The sequence below is a fragment of the Gossypium hirsutum genome, chromosome A12, assembly GCF_007990345.1.
Source record: "Gossypium hirsutum isolate 1008001.06 chromosome A12, Gossypium_hirsutum_v2.1, whole genome shotgun sequence".
NCBI classification, from domain to species: Eukaryota; Viridiplantae; Streptophyta; class Magnoliopsida; order Malvales; family Malvaceae; genus Gossypium; species Gossypium hirsutum.
Genome location: NC_053435.1, coordinates 95,430,915 through 95,454,386, shown reverse-complemented (window position 1 = coordinate 95,454,386; position 23,472 = coordinate 95,430,915). Strand labels below are relative to the sequence as shown.

Below are 23,472 nucleotides of genomic sequence, written 5' to 3'. Positions count from 1 at the left end.
TTTATAAAACGCGCCCTAGAGCTAACCAATTTAATAACCTAAAATATTAAAAATAATAAAAAGAGCGGCCTTATTACAACTTAAACCAGAATAAAAATAATAAAAAATAAAGGCGAAATTTAAAAGGAAGCTAATTAAAACTTATTTAAAAACCAGAAATTTAATCTTCGTGGCCACTCTGAATCCCGCCCAGCTCCAAGTGGGCAAAGATGGGAAAAGGGGGGTGAGTTTGGAAAACTCAGTGTGTAAAGTATCCCAACCAGAGCCCAAATCAGTTCAAGCTTTACTAGGCCCAAGCCCCATTCAAAAATCAAAGTTAACTGGGCCTTAGCCCATATCAATATTAATCTGGGCCATAGCCCCTTACAGTATCAGAGTATATTGGGCCTAGCCCATATCAGTATCAATCTGGGTCGTAGCCCTATTACAAGTCGAGATACATTGGGCTTTGCCCATATTAACACAGTTGGGCCCATTTCAATACAATTGGCCCATAACAAAACAGTCTCATATGATCAATGCATGATAACCCCATCCAACCCTGCACTTGCCTCTGTCCATCCCTACACTTCCTGTGGGGAATAAATCACCCACGCCATCCCTACACTTACAGTGTTAGCACTGGTTGCGGCACTAACTTTAATCCGCAGCAAAGCTACTTATATCAGAATACGTGGCACAACCACCAGAACGGGTTCTTCCTCCATAACAAAACCCAACCCCATGCAATAGATATACATGTCATGGCATACAACAAACATAATCAGAATATCATGTATTTCAGTCAAAATTAACCTTAGGGGTATAACGGTCATTTTGCACCTAGGGGTAAAACGGTAATTTTCATACTTAGGGGTAGTTTAATAAAATTTACTATTCTAGAGTTTAAATACATATTCTAACAATTAACACATTAACAGAAGCACTTACCGAGCGTTTTACCGAATGGGGCCCGTTGGCCCATTAACCCTTTTTCGGCCCATTAAGCCCAAATATACCGAAGTGCACGAAATTGCGCACTCTGCAATCATACTGCTTGTGATTACCAAAATTAACAACCAAACCACCTCACAAGCGCTCGCACGCTCGTAAGTTCACACATGCCGGCTTTTCGGCTTTTCGGTTTTTCGGCTTTTACCGATCTAGTCTATGAGTGGGTGTCATTTACACACCTGTTTTTCGACGAACCGTTGACGAGTTCCACACACGATTTGCCTACAATCAGTTACTAACACGTTAAACTATGAATCCATAACAACTTAACACATCAAACCTGTAACGGCCTAATTTTCAGTGGTGTCGGAAATGGTGATTTGAGATCACTAAATTCGACAAATAAGATTGAACAAGATAGTAATTTAATATTTATGAGTCAAGTAAGAATTTAGAAGAATTTGTGAAATGGTGAAATTAGTGAATTAAAAGAATTTATTAGGTCAAACGGGTAAAAAATGAGGTATCGAGACCTCAAAGTTGAAAATTGAGCTATAAATATTTTTATAAATATTTATGGAGTGTCATTGAGTTAGTATTAAAGTTTCGTTAGAAAATTTTAACGTTTGGATGGCTAATTAATTAAAAAGGACTAAATTGAAAATAGCGCAAAATTTGTTAAATTGTGAGTAAATAGCTTAAGTATTTAAAAAGATGGATTTAAAGAGCAATTAGACCTAAAGGTTAATGGCTAGACGGTTTGGGTATGAAATAAGCAAGAAAACAATGTAAACAATGGGCAAAATTGGAAATAGCATAAAAGTTAATAGTTAAATAATGATGTAATTGAAAAATCTAGACATTTCTTCATATTTTCTTAGCCAAAACGCCATAGAAGGTCTGGAGAAAGCTGGTTTTTCATATTTTTACATCATATCAAGAAAATGAACTGAATCGTGGAAAGGAGAAAATTCAAGAATAGTCCTTGAATTTCTACGACTTTTGCAAATTAGTCCAGGTAAGTTCATTTGGCAAAGTTCAATGTTTTGATATGAAAATCTTATGATTGTTAAAGTATTTTATTGTTGATGAATACTATCAATTTGCATTAACTAATGAATAATGTGTAACTAAAAGTACAAATTAGTAGGAACAATGGATTTGAGTGCTTCTATTCTGTGACCCTGATGAATTGACGAAAAATATGTGATAAGTGTGCCCGTTTAAGACCATAGCTGGGCTATGGCATCGGTGCAATGTGATAATGTGACTCCGTATAAGACCATAGCTGGGCTATGGCATCGGTACAATGTGATAATGTGATTCCGTATAAGACTATGTCTGGGATATGGCTTTGGTATGATATGTGAACCGTGTAAGACCATGGCAAGGCTATGGCTTCGGTGTGTGATGCGTAACAATATGAAAGTCCATAGTTTACTATGGCAATGTGATAATGAAGCACTCAATTCCCTTATTGTTCCTTAAATTGACAATGAAGTAAATGAGAAATGGGCCTAAGGGAGTTAAATTGTGAGTAGCCATATGGAAATTATTCGAATGAGTTATTAATGAAATTTTGATTTGGAGGATGAAATAGTTAAACTAATAGATATAAGATTGTGTACGATATTTGATATGATTTGTGTTTATATGCCTATGAGCTTACTAAGCTTCAATAAGCTTACTTGTGTGTGTTTAATATTTTTATGTAGATTGACTTGAAGTGAAGTGGGTAGATCGGATCAACACAACAGGGCACACTATTCAGATCAATTCTGGTAGTTTTTGTTTTATGTTTAAAGATTTATATGGCATGTATAGAGTTTGAATGAATTGAAGTAAAGATGTTATGAACTAGTTAACAATATTTGTACTAAAACAGTTTTTGGTAAGTAGCAGTAGTTTGACTTTGAAAACTCACCATAAATTGTGGAAATTGAGTTAAGGGCTGGAAAAAAAATGAGATTAAAGCCTAATGAGTCTAGTTTCATATAGAGGAAACGATGCATGCAATTTGATTTTATGTTATGAGATATTTAAATTGTGGTGAGACAGAGTCTGAATGACTTCGAGTTCCCCTGTTCTGATTTTAGAAAATCATTAAAAATTGCACAAAAATAATTATGAGTCATACTGTATATGTATGGATTCCTCATTGGGTCTATTTTTAAGAGAAACAAACGACATGGTTATTTGAATTTTGTACAGAGAGAAATTTGGTTCGTAGTGCACAGGGGTCAAAGTAGCCAAACCCTGAAACATGGGAGGATTTAACTAATAAACTGTACTAATTGGACCAACCAAAAATTATAAAAAAAATTGGTAAGTAGATATATGAGTATAAATTCGGGAAAAATTTACGGATTTGGGTTTTGAGTTTTATAACTCGAGATATGAATTATTTAGCAACTATGACGCAGTTGGACAGCTTGTCTGAAAAGTATGATATAAATTATCTAAATTTGGTTAAGTGCTCAAATAAGTTTAGTAGTGCCTTGTGCTCGACTCCGGCAACGGTCTCGTGTAAGGAGCGTTACATTTATTGGTATCAGAGCTTCGGTTTAGCCGATTCTCGGAATATGTATGATGTGAAAAGTGTCTAGAATTACATGCCATATAAATCTGTGATAGTGTGCTGTGTATGATCCGATCTAATCCTTGTTTTTATTATAGATTATCTTCGATTTGAAAAGATGTCAGATAGACCAGAACAAACTGAGCAAGAAGAAGTTAATAGCAGAGTACAAACCTCTGAACAAGGAACAAGTAGTGAAGCTCCGATTTCATTGATGCGAGAACAAGAACTCAAAAATATGATTTATGGATTCATGAATCAGTGGTATAATGAGAATGTGCGAGAAAGAAATCAGACTACACAACCTCCTCCCCCTATCTCAACATCTGTAGTACCCCCGGTTACTCCTCCACCTCCTCCGACAACTGAATCTGGCAAACGTTCTCCATTTGAAAAGCTCAGAAAACATGGGGCTGAAGAATTTCGGGGAAGAACAGATGATGACCCCGTTAAAGTTGAATATTGGTTACAAAGTATAATGAGGGTTTTTAAGCAAATGGCGTGCTCACCAGATGATTACTTAATATGTGCCGTGTCATTATTGAAAGAAGAAGCTTATAACTGGTGGGAAACAATAGAAGCTGTTGTACCGGCTGAGAAGATCACTTGGGAATTTTTTCAAAATGAATTTAAGAAGAAATATGTCGGTAGAAGATATCTGGATAAGAAGAAAAGAGAATTTCTCGACTTGCGACAGGGAAACAAGTCAGTGGCTGAATATGAAAGAGAATTTGTTTATCTGAGCAAATATGCTCGAGATATAATACCCACAGAAGAAGAAATGTGTATCAGATTTGAAGAAGGGCTTAATGATGAGATTAAAATGATGATAGGGGGCATTGAGATACGAGAATTTGTTGTTCTATCAGATCGTGCTCAGAAGCTTGAAGAAGTATATAATAAAAAGATGCAACGAGATAGAAGAAGTAAAGAATCTTTCAAAAGAAGTGCATCTAAGTCATTTTCGGCTTTACCAGTGAAGAAATCTAAAGAGGAATTCAGTCGAGCCACTTCAGTACCGGAAAGATCAGGAAAAAGTAGGTCAAAACAATCTGATTACAAAGCATCTGACAGACCTGCTGTTAGTGTGGGTAGTGTACAAAATACCCGAAAGCCTAAGTGTCAACATTATGGAAGAAGTCACCCCGGTGAATGTAGAAGTAAGTTAGGGGCTTGTTATAAATGTGGGGCCACTGATCACTTTATTCGTGATTGTCCCCAATTACAAGTAGAAGAAGTGGAACAGAGGGAGAAACAGAAAATTCTTCCTCAAAAATGAAGACGCTCTGGTCAGAGCAGTGCTACAGGGGCTACTCGTTCGGGTATGAAAGATACTGCTAGCCGATCAGAAGTTAGGGCTCCTACTCGTACTTATGCCATTCGAGCGAGAGAAGAAGCAACAGCTCCAGATGTAATTGCTGGTACTTTCTATCTTTATGATGTTCCTGTGTATGCTTTAATAGACCCTGGGTCTACTCATTCATATATTTGCACTATGTTAGCATCTGAAAAGAACTTATTTGTTGAGCCTACTGATTATGATGTACAAGTTACAAATCCATTAAGTTAAAGTGTGGTAGTTAATTTAATATGTCATAGCTGTCCATTGAAAGTTAAGGGCTGTGATTTCCCCGGTGATTTGATGCTGCTACCCTTTCGTGAATTTGATATTATCTTGGGCATGGACTGGTTAATGAAACATGACGTGGTAGTGAATTGTCGAGAAAAACGAATTAGCTTGAAATGTCAAACAGGAGATATTGTTTTGGTTGAGTCTGGGAATTTGGATGACATGGTTAGAATGATTTCCTTTATGTCTGCTCATAAATTGTTGCGTAAAGGAAATGAGGCTTATTTAGCCTATATTCTTGATACTCGAAGTTCTAAATCAAAGTTAGAGCAACTATCTGTTGTAAATGAATTCATGGATGTATTTCTTGAAGTATTACCAGGTTTACCACCCGATAGAGAAGTTGAGTTCGTGATAGATGTGCTTCCAGGAACAGCTCCCATATCAGTGACACCGTATAGAATGGCTCCAGCAGAATTAAGAGAGTTAAAAGCGCAGTTGCAAGAACTGTTAGACAAAGGGTTTATCAGACCGAGTATGTCACCATGGGGTGCACCTGTCTTATTTGTGAAAAAGAAGGATGGTTCATTGAGGCTGTGCATAGATTACAGGCAGCTGAATAAGGTAACAATTAAAAATAAATATCCTTTGCCTCGTATTGATGATTTATTCGATTAGCTTAAGGATGCTACAGTGTTTTCAAAAATAGATCTCAGATCTGGGTATTATCAGTTAAAGGTAAAGGAATGTGATGTACCGAAAACAGCTTTTAGAACTCGGTATGGTCATTATGAGTTCTTAGTTATGCCATTCGGTTTGACAAATGCTCCTGCTGCTTTTATGGATTTAATGAATCAAATTTTCCAGTCTTACCTGGATAGATTTGTGGTTGTGTTTATTGACGATATACTGATCTATTCAAAGACAGAATCCGAGCATGCTCAGCACTTGAGAATTGTACTACAGATATTAAGGGAAAAACAGTTATATGCAAAATTTAGTAAATGTGAATTTTGGCTTCATGAAGTGGGATTATTGGGTCACATTGTGTCAGTTGATGGTATACGGGTAGATCCGAGTAAGGTGTCAGCGGTGATTAATTGGAAAACTCCAAAGAATGTTACGGAAGTGCGAAGTTTCCTTGGATTAGCTGGTTACTATCGTCGATTTGTGAAAGATTTTTCACTGATTGCTTCACCGATAACTAAATTATTACAGAAGAATGTTGAGTTTGTATGGTCTGATGAGTGCCAACAAAGTTTTGATCAATTAAAGAAAATGTTGACAGAGGCTCCGGTGTTAACTCAGCCTGAATCAGGTGTGCCATATGTAGTATATAGTGATGCGTCTCTGAATGGTTTAGGTTGTGTATTGATGCAGTCAGGAAAAGTTGTAGCATATGCTTCTCGACAGTTGAAACCACATGAGAGGAACTACCCTACACATGATCTTGAATTAGCTGCCATAGTATTTGCTTTAAAAATTTGGAGACACTACCTATATGGAGAGAAATGTTATGTGTATACAGACCATAAAAGTTTGAAATATTTAATGTCGCAGAAAGAGCTGAATTTGAGACAGAGGCGATGGTTAGAGCTGTTGAAAGATTACGATCTTATCATTGATTATCATCCGGGTAAGGCAAATGTAGTGGCAGATGCACTTAGTCGGAAATCATCATTATTTGCTCTTCGGGCGTTAAATGCTCATTTGTCTGTTAATGAAAATGGTTCTATATTAGCTAAATTAAAGACAAAACCAGTATTCTTTCAACGAATTCGAGAATTGCAAGATGAAGATCCGAAGTTGGTGTTGAAACAACAAATGGTTCGGGATAATTTGAACTTAGATTACTCTATTGATAATAGTGGTATGTTATACCATCGTAATAGAATTTGTGTCCCGAATAATCTAGAATTGAAGAAGGATATCTTATCAGAGGCTCATAGTAGTATGTACTCGATTCATCCGGGTAGTACGAAGATGTATTGTGATTTGAAAAAAATGTATTGGTGGCCTGGTATGAAACGGGAAATTTGTGAATTTGTGGCAAAATGTTTAATCTGTCAACAGGTAAAAGCTGAACATCAAGTGCCTACAGGTTTGTTACAACCCGTAATGATTCCAGAATGGAAGTGGGAACATGTGACGATGGATTTTGTATCTGGATTGCCAGTGACTCCGAAGAAAAAAGATTCGATTTGGGTGATAGTAGACAGATTCACTAAATCAGGGCATTTTATTCCAGTCAGAACAGGTTTTTTACTTGATAAGTTAGCAGAATTATATGTGTCAGAAATTGTGAGATTACATGAGGTGCCGACATCAATTATTTCTGATTGAGATCCGAGGTTTACTTCGAGATTTTGGAATAAACTACAGGAAGCATTAGGTACTAAGTTAAAATTTAGTACAGCTTTTCACCCTCAGACAGATGGACAATCAGAGCGAGTGATTCAGATTTTGGAAGATATGTTGTGTTGTATACTCGAGTTCAGTGGCAGCTGGGAAAGGTACTTACCTTTAGCTGAATTTGCTTATAATAACAGTTATTAAGCTAGTATCAAAATGGCACCGTTTGAAGCTCTGTATGGAAGGAAGTGCAGAACCCCGTTGTATTGGTTAGAATTAAGTGAATCGAAATTAGTCGGAGTGGATTTAATTCGGGAAACTGAAGAGAAAGTTCAGATTATTCGGGAAAGTTTGAAAGCTGCTTCCGATCGTCAAAAGTCGTATGCAGATTTGAAAAGAAGAGATATAGAGTTCAATGTGGGTGATCGTGTGTTCTTGAAAGTTTCTCCGTGGAAGAAAGTTTTACGGTTTGGTAGAAAAGGAAAGCTTAGTCCACGATTTATCGGACCATACGAAATCATTGAGAGGATCGGTCCGGTAGCTTATAGATTGGCCTTGCCTCCAGAACTTGAGAAGATCCATAATGTATTTCATGTATCTATGTTGAGATGATATAGATCAGACCCTTCACATGTGATTCCTCATACTGAGATAGAGCTACAATCAGATATGACTTATTCGGAGGAACCAGTGAAAATATTAGCTCGGGAAGTTAAAGAACTACGGAATAAACGAGTACCGTTAGTAAAAGTGTTATGGCATCGGCATGGATTGGAGGAGGCAACCTGGGAAACAGAGGAGTCAATGAGATCACAATATCCAAATCTGTTTTTAGGTAACAAATTTCGAGGACGAAATTTTTAAAGGGGGGAGAGTTGTAACGGCCTAATTTTTAGTGGTGTCGGAAATGGTGATTTGAGATCACTAAATTCGACAAATAAGATTGTACAAGATAGTAATTTAATATTTATGAGTCAAGTAAGAATTTAGAAGAATTTGTTAAATGGTGAAATTAGTGAATTAAAAGAATTTATTAGGTCAAACAGGTCAAAAATGAGGTATCGAGACCTCAAAGTTGAAAATTGAGCTATAAATATTTTTATAAATATTTATGGAGTGTCATTGAGTTAGTATTAAAGTTTCGTTAGAAAATTTTAACGTTTGGATGGCTAACTAATTAAAAAGGACTAAATTGAAAATAGTGCAAAATTTGTTAAATTGTGAGTAAATAGCTTAAGTATTTAAAAAGATGGATTTAAAGAGCAATTAGACCCAAAGGTTAATGGCTGGACGGTTTGGGTATGAAATAAGCAAGAAAACAATGTGAACAATGGGCAAAATTGGAAATAGCATAAAAGTTAATAGTTAAATAATGATGTAATTGAAAAATCTAGACATTTCTTCATATTTTCTCAGCCAAAACGCCATAGAAGGTCTGGAGAAAGCTGGTTTTTCATATTTTTACATCATATCAAGAAAACGAACTGAATCGTGGAAAGGAGAAAATTCAAGAATAGTCCCTGAATTTCTACGACTTTTGCAAATTAGTCCAGGTAAGTTCATATGGCAAAGTTCAATGTTTTGATATGAAAATCTTATGATTGTTAAAGTATTTTATTGTTGATGAATACTATCAATTTGCATTAACTAATGAATAATGTGTAACTAAAAGTACAAATTAGTAGGAACAATAGCTTTGAGTGCTTCTATTCTGTGACCCTGATGAATTGACGAAAAATATGTGATAAGTGTGCCCGTTTAAGACCATAGCTGGGCTATGGCATCGGTGCAATGTGATAATGTGACTCCGTATAAGACCATAGCTGGGCTATGGCATCGGTATAATGTGATAATGTGATTCCGTATAAGACCATGTCTGGGATATGGCTTCGGTATGATATGTGAACCGTGTAAGACCATGGCAAGGCTATGGCTTCGGTGTGTGATGCGTAACAATGTGAAAGTCCATAGTTTACTATGGCAATGTGATAATGAAGCACTCAATTCCCTTATTGTCCCTTAAATTGACAATGAAGTAAATGAGAAATGGGCCTAAGGGAGTTAAATTGTGAGTAGCCATATGGAAATTATTCGAATGAGTTATTAATGAAATTGTGATTTGGAGGATGAAATAGTTAAACTAATAGATATAAGATTGTGTACGATATTTGATATGATTTGTGTTTATATGCCTATGAGCTTACTAAGCTTCAATAAGCTTACTTGTGTGTGTTTAATATTTTTATGTAGATTGACTTGAAGTGAAGTGGGTAGATCGGATCAACACAACAGGGCACACTATTCAGATCAATTCTGGTAGTTTTTGTTTTATGTTTAAAGTTTTATATGGCATGTATAGAGTTTGAATGAATTGAAGTAAAGATGTTATGAACTAGTTAACAATATTTGTACTAAAACATTTTTTGGTAAGTAGCAGTAGTTTGACTTTGAAAACTCACCATAAATTGTGGAAATTGAGTTAAGGGCTGGAAAAAAATGAGATTAAAGCCTAATGAGTCTAGTTTCATATAGAGGAAACGGTGCATGCAATTGGATTTTATGTTATGAGATATTTAAATTGTGGTGAGATAGAGTCTGAATGACTTCGAGTTCCCCTGTTCTGATTTTAGAAAATCATTAAAAATTTCACAAAAATAATTATGAGTCATACTGTATATGTATGGATTCCTCATTGGGTCTATTTTTAAGAGAAACAAACGGTATGGTTATTTTAATTTTGTACAGAGAGAAATTTGGTTCGTAGTGCACAGGGGTCAAAGTAGCCAAACCCTGAAACATGGGAGGATTTAACTAATAAACTGTACTAATTGGACCAACCAAAAATTATAAAAAAAAAATTGGTAAGTAGATATATGAGTATAAATTCGGGGAAAATTTACGGATTTGGGTTTCGAGTTTTATAACTTGAGATATGAATTATTTAGAAACTATGACGCAGTTGGACAGCTTGTCTGAAAAGTATGATATAAATTATCTAAATTTGGTTAAGTGCTCAAATAAGTTTAGTAGTGCCTTGTGCTCGACTCCGGCAACGGTCTCGGGTAAGGGGCGTTACAAAACCCTTACCATATTTGGCCCTAACACCTTAGGCACTAAAGTTCTTACCTTTGCCGAAAAAATGGACTAGATCTAATTCTGGTCGTTCCAAATATCCAAGCCCTCGATTAGTAGCCTTTAATCCAAACTAGAGCAAAACAAATCAAATAACACCACTAAACCCTTTTAGTTTAGTCGACAGGCACCCTTTGCATATAGGGGTTTTCGGCTTTTCTTTAAATCCCGAAATAAAGAATGAAAATAAGATTCTGAGTACTTACCACCAATGATGTACTTGTCAAGAGCGTTTCAAACACTTCCCCAATCTTAGATCCACAGTGAATCCAATCTTAGAATGCGAGTAAAGAATAGAACTAGATATTAATTCCCGAATCACTAAAATATAAGGCTTTTCGGCTTTTGGATCTATCCTAGAATATGGCATTGCGATCTAAAAGAAAAAAAGAGGTGACGATAAGTTCACCTTCGAAGAGACAATCAGTAGAGGAAGAGATGTAAGATTAGAGGTTCGGTCTTTTTAAAGATTAAAAGGAAAGGAGATATGGTTTCAACCAAAGGAGTAATCGGCAACCAATATTTGAGAAGAAAAAATTGTTTTAAAAATAATTTGGCTTCGAGGAAAGAAAATAGAAAAGGAAAGAATTGTTCAACTTTTGAGAAAAAATAAAAAAGAATATGAGCAAAAGAAATAAGATAAGATTAGAATAAAATAAAATCCTTTTCCAACTTTAATTCCTTCCTTATCTCCTTAATTCATGGCCAAATTCAAAGTTTGAATTTAATTCAAACTCTCCACTGCTGAGCAGCAGTCCACCGCTCAGCCGACTCCTGTTGCTGGTAGCGTTTCAATCCCGTACGACCCTTCCCACGCACGTACACCAAAAAGAGGCACCCTCCTGCGCGTAACGGTGCTCAAACCTAGGACCTCCAGGTTGCCCAACACGTTGTTGGCCACTGGGACGCGCATTTGTTTTCAATCATATATCGTCACATTTTGTCTTAAAAGTTACCTGCTGAAGTACCGTACATTTTAAAAATATAACATTAAACATACCTTCGCCTGGACTCAAACCCATACCCTTGTGAAACTTCACACACCCTACTGTCACTGCGCCATAAGCTCTTTCTGTGTTAAATTATACTCACAACTTCTCTTAATCCTTATTCTAGTTGCGACCTGCATATTAAAAGAAACTCCTAAATTGCGCACGCCACGCCTTGAACCCAGGCACCTCCCTAGCGCCCTCCTAACGTCGTTAGCCACTGGGCCAGATGTCTGCTTGTGACATGTATTAGCCTGAATAATTAATAAGGCCTACCTGCGACAGCCCTTGGTTTTTCTAAAATAAAAACCCACATTTGCGCATGCAGGGAATCGAACCCTTGCTCCCTTCCTACTGCTTAAAACGCCTAACCACTAGGTCAGACTCCTCCTTATGTCCAATTTTAGCCCAACTTAGTAATAAACCTTAATGCCCAGATCCCCTAAAGAAGTAAAAATAATAATTTTTGCTAGAGTCTTGGATCGAATTTTTCCCACACTTTAAATACTTCTAAATTTATTTAAAAGCAATAATAATAATAATAACCATAATAATGAAAATTTCAAATACGATAATATATATATTTTTTATCTCTTAATACTAATTAAAATTTCATAAAAATTTAAAATATCCGTAATAATAAATATAGTAAAAATTTTCTAGTAGTAATTTAATTCAAAATTTTTTCTTAAACGATAATATTTAAAATTTTTTAATTATTCAAGTTTTCTTCTATCCGAATCCCAGATTCAAAACCCAACTCTTCTAGACCCAATTGTTAGGGCGTTACATAAATATTAAAAGTCCATTTCAAAGTGATTATCTTTCTTTAAAAACCCCTCAATAATGCCCTTCCTTTTGGAACTAAGTAAAAAAAAAGGAAATTTAATGTTATTAACCCGAGGTGTGCTCTATGCCAAGGAGAAAAGGAGGACAAAAAAAATATATCCTGGAAGTGTGATTTGCCTAGAGTAATGTGGTTTGCATCGAGATTTGGACTTAGTATCCTAAACACCAATTTATTTTTTGTCAAAGTTTGGATTATACAAATGGCTAGAGAGTGGGACCAAGCCTTGAAAAAGGAGATTATGGAGTTGCTCATCCCATTATAGAAATTTTTGGGCCATAGAAACAATGTTATCTTTGAATGTATAAACTCAAATTCGATAACGGTCATCAAGAAAGTGGAATATATTAAAATAATGAGGAAAGCTTAAAGGGAATGTATTTCATGCAATTCAGAAATAAAAAGCATTGAAGGCATGAGGAGTGGGACAACAAATACTTACTCTTAAGCGCATCACAATAGGGTGCTATAGGTATACTGAAGTACTTGCATGGTTTTTCATATTAAGGAACCAAATGGAATATCTCTCAAGTCGTATGAAGGAAGAATTTAACAAGATAATAATCTAGTAAAGAATTTGTTAGTGTTAAGGATTGTCCTGATCATAATCGTCAAAAAAGGTATCTCCTGCTACATTTTAAAGATTAAGGACAGGTTATTAGGACATATCAATGTAGGGAAAACCTGTTCAATTCATTGGTCGCACAAACCATTGTTAGACGATATTAACACATTGAGAGAATTAATACAATACACGAGATGGTCTAACGAAGAAAATGACACTCTAAAGTGGGCAACATGGAAAGCCAAACCATACTAGGACAGTTCCAGTCATATTTATGTCTTTGTTTTTCATTTTGTTTTTCTTTTTATTATTAAATTATATTTTGAATTGAATTTTAACTTTTACAAATTGTATTTAGATATTGAGTTTAATTACCTTTTATTTTAGACTTGAGGTTTGGCTATAATTGTAACACCATCATACCCAACCTGATTGCCGAGTCAAGGTACTAAGGTGTTACGTTCATTGCTAAAGCAAATATTGTTAAATTCAATTCATTTGTTATTTTAATTTCACTATTAAGATTAATTAGCATTTATAACTCAATTTAAAAACTTATCTAAATTCAATTTAAGCATCTGAAATCTCTTAGAACAATTTGTAATTGATTAACGACTAAATTACAAAGTATGCAAAACCTCGAGCCATCGTCGCAAAGTTAGGAGTTCCCATTGCAACGTCACTCACTGTATTCACTCGTCGCGACATGGTGAACCTGTCATTGCAACTTCGATTTTGTGTCCAATTGATTTCCATTCTATCATTTCTTATCGCTTACAATCAAATATATATACCAGAGTTCTACCAATTTCACTCTACATATCATTCACATGTAACTATTTCCAATTTTTATACTATATGTTTCTAGATGACATTTACAAGATTAAAACAACTATCAAAGTTTTATAAATAAATCCATCAATACGTCATATTACAATTATTCATTTAATGTGTTAACAATTCACTTAAACTATTCTTATGTATTATTAATTCTATCACTTATAATAATTTTTTAGCATCCCACTCTTGTACTATTTTTTCTCCTTTACCACTCCATTCCTCATCTTTTATGTGCTTATAATTATTTGAGAATTTATGACTTTTAGTATTGTATGCTTATATGCAACATTAATTAAAATTTACTATTTACATAATTTTAGCAAAACTGTACACTTGATTAAAATCCCTATTATAGATAGTCTACTATTGTTTCAACTATATGCGACCCTCATACGGAGCATTCCTCTTACACCCTACTATTCTAATATCTTTTAACATCCTTCCTTCTCAACAGTAGTAACATTCAAAGCTACAAGACTTACTAGAAAGTTGAAACATCCAGTGAGAAAACGAAATCTTAACTCTAACTTAAAGAAGAAGAAGAGAACATTTAGGTTAGAAAGAAAGACCAAAACATCTAGCAGAAAGAAAAATTATCTAGAATGTCCTCATCCCTTTCACTTTATATACTTCAAGTCCCATTGATTTCTATTCAAAATTCGAAGATAGGTAAAAGAAAATCAAACGAAGATTTACATTACTATTTGACTAGTAATGGAGTGGGTCAAACCAATCCAATTGACTTCCAACTAATCCCGTTACCAAAACCAACCTGAATAGTGCTTATACAAATCGAGCGTACTACACATTGGCGGTGACTCATATAAAGCATGGTCTTAAATATGGTTAAGTCTCTTACAGCTTGCTCATTCACTTGGTAGACTCTTCGTGTTCAGCCAAAAAATCTAGGGCATATTCTTTCTTCACTTGAACATACTCTATAATTAAATCTTAGATATCGCTAACGAGCAAGTACTTAAACGCTAGTATAGGCCAATACTCTAATTCGTTGGCAAGTCAATGTGGCGGATTATACTACTATAGTGTGCCAAAACAGTTTACATATATACCTTACTCACCTTTTTTGGATTTGCCGCTTTAGGGGTGTGACACATTGTCTCTTTAATCTTTTCAATTTTCCCAAAACTTTCTTCACTTTCGCTTCCAATTCCTTTCTTTCAAGATGATATTCTAACTCTCTAGTATATATACTTGACTTCTCCTTTTGGGTAACAATGGGAAGTTTCAAGAAATTTGAGAGAAAAAATGGGATCTCATAGTAATGGGTCAAATTGTAAAGAAATGAAAATCCCCTTGTACATATATATCAGTGACGTTCGAAGGATGAAGACTTTTCTTCATGTTTCAATGCAAATATCTCATAATAAAATATTACAATTTAATATAAAACATCTTATAATAAAATAATAATAAAACATTCAACTAATCATATTTCAATATTTTTCTTCTTTAATTATTACACCATATAAATATCTATTTTAGGTAATAACCATTTTACCCTTCATGTTTCTACAAAATTCTATTCTTGAATCACTTCATGTTTGGTAAAATAATGGTTTAGTCCTTCGTATTTTCTACTTATTCAATTTGGTACTACACACCAATTTCATGTCATAAGAAATTGGGTTATTTTCTCTTTTGGCCCTTCAATTTTCTTGTATTTACATTTCTACCCTTCAAATTGGGTTTTTTCGTTTAATTTTAAAATCTTATTTATTCTCCAATTTATTTTTATATACTATTTGTCTTAATTATTCAATCATTTTCTTGCTGAAGTTTATTTTAAATATATAATATTATATATTTGAATTTAGGTTTAATATATTATTTGATATTTGAGTCTGACATCTTTTTTCTAATGTGATACTTGTGTTATTCTTTTATCCAGTTTGGTATTGTCTTTCATAAATGTTGTACATTATAGTGCTCAAAAGTATTAGTGTTAACTTTTTAATGTTAAATTTGAGTTTGGGGTTGACTTAATCAGGGGCGAAGCCAATTTTTATTTTATTTTTTGATTGAAATATCATAATATTAACAAATTTAAATATCGTCTAAATTTTTATTGTTTATTGTACAACATCATGTCTAAAATTGACATTTTATCTTATTAAAAGCATTTTTTGCTAGTGATACCAAAAATTAAATCTTCAACTAAACTTATCAAAAGTAATGTGAAACTAACCATAATTTTTGGGCGTTAAAGTCAATAGTATTTATAAACTAAAGGTATGTTTGGTTAGGTGGAAAATAAATTGAATGATTAAATAAATGAGTTGAGAAAAAATAGATTTTAAGTGTGCTCAATAGAGGAGAAAAGTGTGAGGAGTGAAAATAATAAATATGATCATTTTCTACCCTAATGCATAAAAGTTGATCCCTCGAATTAGAATGATAAAGAGGGCAAAAAAACAAAAGAGAGTTGTATATTAGTTCAAAGGTATGCATTTTTTTCAAATATTTAATTTTCTTTCCTTTCACTAAGCAATGGGCGGAAAAAAATTACATTTTTCTTTTAATTTTTCCATCTTTCCTGCCAAGCACATTCATGGTAAGAAAAATGATATTTTTCGTCTTTCTATTTTTTCTACTCCTTCAATTTCTCATGTTTCTAATTTTCTTTCAACTTAAGGGGCAAAAAAGCCTTAGCAGAAAAAAAATTGCATTCAAACCCTTAGGAAAAAAGTTCATCCTATTGAGTCTTTAGTGCCCCTCCCCTTCCAAAAAAAAAAAATCAATTAGGCTCTTCTATTAACGAAAACTATTGGTTAACCGATTTGATTGTTAACGAAAATTTTATGTGCACTAACATGGCATACAACATTAACAAAAAAAAAATTATAAAAAATATTTTAAAATTAATAAATATATATACATCTAGTATGAACTTAGATAATCATTTGTTCAAATTCATTCAATATGAGTACAAAGCTATAACTTTAAAAAAAATTATTAAAAGTCCTAGAATTATAAAATGTTATAAAAATATAAAATTATGAAAAATTCAAATTTAATTAATAATTTATAAAAAAATATTAAAAAATTAATAAAAGAACGATAGAGAGTGCCATGAAAGAGTTCAGAACTATAAAAGCTTTTGATATAATTCAAAATGAATAGAGTGTCATGCAATCTTCCTTATAAAGAGATGTAAAAGAAAGATAATAGAAAGAAAAAGAAAAACGAAAATATAAAGTATATATAAATAAAATAATTATTAAATTTTAATTTTTAGTAATTTTTAATAAATTTTATATACCTTTTTAAAAAATTATAATTTTGCACTCATATTCAATGAATTTGGTTCAATGGTTACCCAGATTCATTTAAATATGGACAAATAGTTGTCCAGGTTCATTTTCGATGTTATATATTTTTCACCATTTTTTTCTTTATTTGTGTTGACGTAGAGCACCACATCAACGCACATAATCTTTAAAATTTGGGCACGTCAACATCGTTTGCCATGTTGTCAAAGTTACCGGTCAAACGAATCAACTAATATTTTTCGTTAATAAAAGGGCTTAATTTGTTTTTTGAGGGATAACTAATTAAGGGCTGAATAGGAAGAACATTTTTGTCCTAATGGCTTAATTACATTTTTTATTTTCTTATTAACGAATTTTTTTTTTTTTTGACCTTTAAGGCTTTACTTTCGTCTCTACGAAGTAAAACCTAAAACAACACTAGAATAATCATAAAAAGAAAATAGATATCAAATAAGAGAACCAAATGCGTAGCGAAGCAATAGTTAAATACATTGTTAGCATCTCAAAGATTAAGGTTTTAACTATATTATTATTGTCTCCTCCTCAATTTGTAATAATATCAGGCTCCTGCACATGATTTTATACATTTTTAATTTATTAAGTAAAATATTTTATGATTTTAAAAAGACATATTTCTACTAATTAAATAATGGTTAGTTTAATTTATATTAAAAGTGACCTTAATTTTAAAAATAATAATTGGGAAGTAAATAAAAATATTTTCATTGAAATTTGAATTTCTTTTCAAAATGTTGTTTACTTACACAAAACAAATAAAGAGATTAAAGATTGGTTGCTTTGCAAATTATAACAAATAACTTAGTATAATATTAAATTTTCTTATCATCAATTACAATAATATTATATCTCTCTCTACTCTCATTATTGTTCAAATATGATTTCAAAACTCATTGCTTTAATGCTATATCCCTTTTTATATAATTTTGTTTACATGCTACTTGATTATAATGTTTTTAACGAGTATTACAGTTTAGTTAAAATAATCATAATTAAAGAAAAAGTTGATGTTTTTACAATTACAATAATTTAAAAGAGTTTTTTTTTTAACATTTTTCACTTGATAAATATTAAGTATATATTATTTACAAATTATTATAGTCAATCTATTTTTCACTTAAAAAAATCATTTATCCATATTTTAATATGGCATTTTATTATATTTGAATTGTAAACTAAGTTATTATATTTTAATCATCTTTAACAATTAAAATAATGAGTTAAGAAATTAATTACAATAATTTCAAATATATTATTTAAATTAATTAAAAAATTAAATGCATAAAATCAACTAACATTAGAAATTATTTTATAGAAAAAAGAACTTGCTTTGATTTATATTTTAAATAAACTTTGCAATTTAAAGTTAAAAGAATTGAACTGAAGTATTGTAATTTCAATATTGGAACTTAAACGCATTAATCAATTACACAAAACTTTTCTTATTTTTCATATATTAACTTTTAATCTTACATGCATTTAACGGAGGCTTATCTATTTATTTTTATTTTTTTAATTCATTAAATAATATATATATTTCATTTTATGTGATTAGTCTATTTATAACTGTAGATGATAATTTTACGTGACCAAAATATTTTAATATTTTGATTCGAATTTAGTGAAATAATTTATTTAAAAAAATAAGAGTTTAGTAAGTGAAAATCCATGTATCAACATTATAGATATACATCAGTTGAGATGTTAAATCTTGTAATATTTGATGTATATATTATTTATGAGTAGATTAAGTTTTTATAGGTTATCATAATCTTTAGTTAGTAAATCATGATTGATACCATAGTAGAATGAAGATCACATCACATCTATTAAAACCCCACAACCAACTTCTTTTCACGTTTCCATGAAACAACCATCAGTGAAAGATTGGTGAAACCTAAGAGTCCTCTTCCATCAAAATTTGCACTCCCTACCCTATCCACTTCTTATCCCCTTCCCGCAAGGCACTTCCCAACCCGACCCTAAACCCTCCCTATTTATTATCTTTAATAAAATAGATTTTTTTTCTTTTTGGACACACATAGATAAACACCACAAAAATGAGAAAACGTATAGCCAACTTCGGCGACACTCAGATGAATTCCGTGGTCCTTCCAATATCCACCGTCGGCTAATAAATAAATTATCATTTGGAAATTTCATTAGTGGAGCCAGCTTTGATTTTTGGGCGAGACTAAGCCGACACGTTTCCAGAAGCAGTTAAACGAATATATAGATATCCTCAAAGAAACGTCAGCTTTTGCCGCTGGTTTCACGCTCAAGTTGGCCGCCGTGTCAGCTGTTGCTTGTTTCTTTTATGTCCCTCCTGGAATTTTCAAACCTTTCTCTCAACTTGCCCTTCCTTGCACGTTTTATCCACGTGTCCCTTTCTGGATCTTCCTCTTTTTTTTTCTTTTTTATAATAATAAAAAAAGTATGGCTGTATACGTATTTAGAAAAGATAGATACGTTTTTCGAAAGTGGGCCCCCTGTTTTGCAGGTGGTGGGGATTTAAAAATAAAAGAAGAAATCACATGGTACCAAAAAATTAAAAAGAAGGATGGGTCTGTTTGTTATGTCATTGTCGTGATATTTCAACAATCAATCATACGGTGGAGAACCATTGTGACACTGTACGATCCACCTTGTAATCCGCAATTGAAGCAAATCATACGGCCAAAATCTTTCACCTCCGGATAAGAAAATAAAGCTTTGAACATCACGAAAAGCCTGTTGTACGTTGAAAAAAGGATCCAACAAGTGGTTATTGTTAGATGGATTTAAATGAGAATTATTCTCATGTACGGTTGATATTTATATCTAACAAAATCAACGGCCGAGATGATAGGAAACGGTGGTTTGATGGAACCGAGAATTTTTTTTACACGCGCTAATTTTCTGTCGCATGTGGTGTCTGTCAGTGACTATTGTCTAATTTTCTATGTTTATCTCTATTACTATTATTTAAATAACTAATTAACTTTTATGTGAATTCATTAATTAAATTTTAATTAAATAATATTTTTTAAAGAAATCAAGATTTTATTTTTACAAAATAACAACTATTGTATTTTTTATTTTATATAAAATTTTAAAAAATAAGTCTATGGATTATTAAGTTAGTGTAATAAGTGTCTACTCTTGAATTATCAATATTATTATAAAATAATTTTTTATTTCATATAAAATTTAAAAAATACACACAATAATATTTGAATCTAAAATGCAATACTATTTAACACATTAATTTTACAATTTTGATCTAAGGCTTACATTAAATATTTATAAATATATTTATTCGAGTTATTCGAATTATTCGAGTCAACTCGAATAAGAAATTTTGAATTTTGAGTTCGAGTGGAGTTAAATTTTTACAATTAGAATAACTCGATTAATTCAGATAACAGATTAATATAAATACCGTTTTGATCCTTGTCAATTTTGAAAATAAGCAAATTGGTCTCTTTTAACAAAAAGTCAAAGTAATTTTCAAAATTTGAAAATAATTTATAAAAAATTTAAAAATTTAAAAAATTTTATTTTTAAAAAATTATAAATTTAAAAAAATCTAAAAAATATATAAAAATTTAACAAAATAATAATAATAAAATCAAAATAAGGGATTAATGATTCAAGTTTATCATACTAAAATATTTTATTTTTTATTATTTTTCTTTAAAAAAATTTCAAATATATATTGTTTCAAATTCATGTGTTTTAATTGGAAATAGTTATATTGTACAAGATTTTAATTTAACATTATTAATTTTTCTAATTTCACTCAGACAGTTTCACTCTATTTGATCGAATGCTCACCCCTAATTCGAGTTACTTGAAAATCTAAATAAAAAAAAGACAAAACTACGTCATTTTAATAAATATTTACATTTTTATCTTTTGATAAATGTTTACCTATTTTTCTTCCCGAATTGCCCCTCTTTCCTTTTTTTTCTTTTATTCAAAATTAATCCAAAAGTTTATACTTCATCTACTAATAAAATAATCGTAAACGGCACATTTGAGTATAAATAATAAGATTTGTTAATTTGACTTGATTCGAAATTTTTTGACTTGATTCGACTCAATTCGAAAAAATTCAAATTGAGTTCGGTTATTAAAATAAAATTCGTCAAATCAAAATTTTTTAACTCAATTCGAAACTCGGTCCTAGTTAAGTCAATGGTTTGGGTTAATAATTTTTTTAATTAGTATATGACATGAAAATTATATATATTAAAAATGTTAAAAAAACAGCGTAACATACTTTACAGTTTTAGACTTAAAAAATATAAATCGATAATAAATAAAATGTTTATATAACATATTGATAATAAATAAGTATTTTATATTAAAAAATTATTTAATGAATGTAAAGATTTTTAGAATATTTGTATTAATTTTTCTACAAATTGACAAACCTAATATGTACCTGTGTCCATTAAAAAAACTAGCAATACAGATAAAAAATTGGTACGTTACTGAGTTCCTTAATCGAAGCAAAGGCATCTCACATTGTTCAAATCCAAATTTAAGTAAGATCAGATATTACAATTTACCCCTTCAGAAGAGAGATCCGGCACGGCACCACCCAACGCACAGGCCCTTGCCCTGATTACCACATAATTATACTCCCGTTTTTAATCTTTCACTAGCTCCAAAATGTAAGATTTGCGTCTATCTCCACTGCAACTCGTTTTTTACAGCACTCATGAGACCAAATTCGTGCAATATAAGAAAAAAAAAATCATTTTTCATCACTATCCCCACTATATCAACAAAATAAATTGATTTATACTGTTTTTGGTCTAGGCTCACAAGCATCTTTCATTTCAAATTTCTACTTCACATTGTATGTTATAACTTCCTTTAATAAAAAAATTTCTAACACAAACCCCAACACGAGCTGAAAAAAACAATTTACAGATCGGCTATGACTGCCTTTGTGTTTAGCTTGGTTTGCTATCTTTCTTCTCTCTTTTTTTTCTTTTTTTTGGATTTTAAGTTTGGATTTTTACTTCGCCGACAAAGTTTCCGGCCGCCATAGCTGACCAGAAATATCGGAGGAATCGTAATAGACATCGGAATACTCGAACAGTCCATCATATGCAACGGTGCCATCATTGAAATTATCAACGAATCCAAACTCGAAAGAATCGTAGTTGGGGTTTTGTTCCTCGAACCCCCACAAATCATGGATTCCCGAGGAGTTTGAGTCAGCTCGCACCAAATCAGTCGCTTCGGACCTTCCCTCAGCATCAGTTGTGGAAGCCGTAGGGGGAGGCAGACCAAGTTCATCATCGGAAGCCTCGAGAAGGTAACCAAGATCCGGTTGTGAGTCACCAGAATCCGAAGTGAGATCCACAACCGGCATAGATTCCGTCGAAGTCGATGGGACGGCTGATATCTCCTCTTCAAAACTCTTCATTACGGATGCAAGGTCTTGATTAAGAGGCAAGGAATCTGAATCATCAAGAAATAAATCATCTCTGAGTCTCTTCACGTCGGGCGAGTCCAGACCCGACTCGTTGGAGTCGTCCCTAGCCCGCTTCTTGCTGTTTAACTCATCCATTAAAACGTAAAAATGAATGGAAGGAGGTTTAGGTGGTAAAGAGAGTTAGGAATAAAGAAACGCGAAGGAGGGAGATTGAGGTGGAGAGAGAGGGGTGGGGGACAGTAGGTTATATAGTGAGACCAAAGTAGAGAGAAAAAGGCAGGGAGAGTGAGGGATGATGGAGACGCAAGCGCGTGGGTAAGCAAATTCTTAGGTCATCACGGGATCTTGCTTTTTGCTTTTTAAAAAATTTTTTTTTTGGGGGGGGGTTTACAAATTACCTGAGACCAGTTTCCAATTTGGATTTTATTAAATGGATTTGAATTCCATGCTTGAGATCCGGTCAGATGGGACCCACAATCCTAGTCAATCACGGCCCTTTGGGATTTACCTTTCTTTTTTTAGGTTAGCTTTGGAATGCTTGGCGTGACTTGGCTGTGGATTTTGTTGTTTTGGTGGGAAAGTGGAGGAAGAGTGTGGACGAGGCCATTTTCCTATGCTTTCATTTTGGAAAATCTAAGATATTTTCTCATTTCAATTTCACTCCTTAACTTTCCTTTTTTACTTCAATATAAATCCATGTAAATAAATTTCTTTTTTTCTTTTTTACCAACACAATTTTTTGTTTTTTCGTTTAATTTTAAAATCTTATTTATTCTCCAATTTATTTTTATATACTATTTGTCTTACTTATTCAATCATTTTCTTGTTGAAGTTTATTTTAAATATATAATATTATATATTTGAATTTAGGTTTAATATATTATTTGATATTTGAGTTTCACATCTTTTTTCTAATGTGATACT

General features: G+C 32.5%; 2 protein-coding genes across 2 annotated transcripts; one reads left to right on the top strand and one right to left on the bottom strand.

Annotated features, from left to right (window-relative positions):
* The first annotated feature begins 3,629 nt into the window (after nt 1-3,629).
* On the top strand, nt 3,630-4,790 carry LOC121211450 (uncharacterized). Its single transcript, XM_041084216.1, has 2 exons — nt 3,630-4,216; nt 4,304-4,790. The coding sequence occupies exons 1-2, from the start codon at nt 3,630-3,632 to the stop codon at nt 4,788-4,790; spliced, it is 1,074 nt and encodes a 357-aa protein (XP_040940150.1).
* A 16,811-nt stretch (nt 4,791-21,601) lies between these two features.
* On the bottom strand, nt 21,602-23,247 carry LOC107920393 (uncharacterized). Its single transcript, XM_016850097.2, has one exon. It carries the CDS (start codon nt 22,681-22,683, stop codon nt 22,126-22,128), a length of 558 nt encoding a protein of 185 aa, XP_016705586.1. The 5' UTR covers nt 22,684-23,247; the 3' UTR covers nt 21,602-22,125.
* Nucleotides 23,248-23,472: the final 225 nt, after the last annotated feature.

Excerpts from the sequence above, each read along its gene's own strand:
- LOC107920393 (XM_016850097.2), bottom strand. The coding sequence starts at position 22,683 with ATGGATGAGTTAAACAGCAAGAAGCGGGCTAGGGACGACTCCAACGAG.
- LOC121211450 (XM_041084216.1), top strand. The coding sequence starts at position 3,630 with ATGTCAGATAGACCAGAACAAACTGAGCAAGAAGAAGTTAATAGCAGA. Across the intron at positions 4,217-4,303 it reads GACTTGCGACAGGGAAACAA|ATTTGAAGAAGGGCTTAATG; the intron begins GTCAGTGGCTGA and ends AATGTGTATCAG.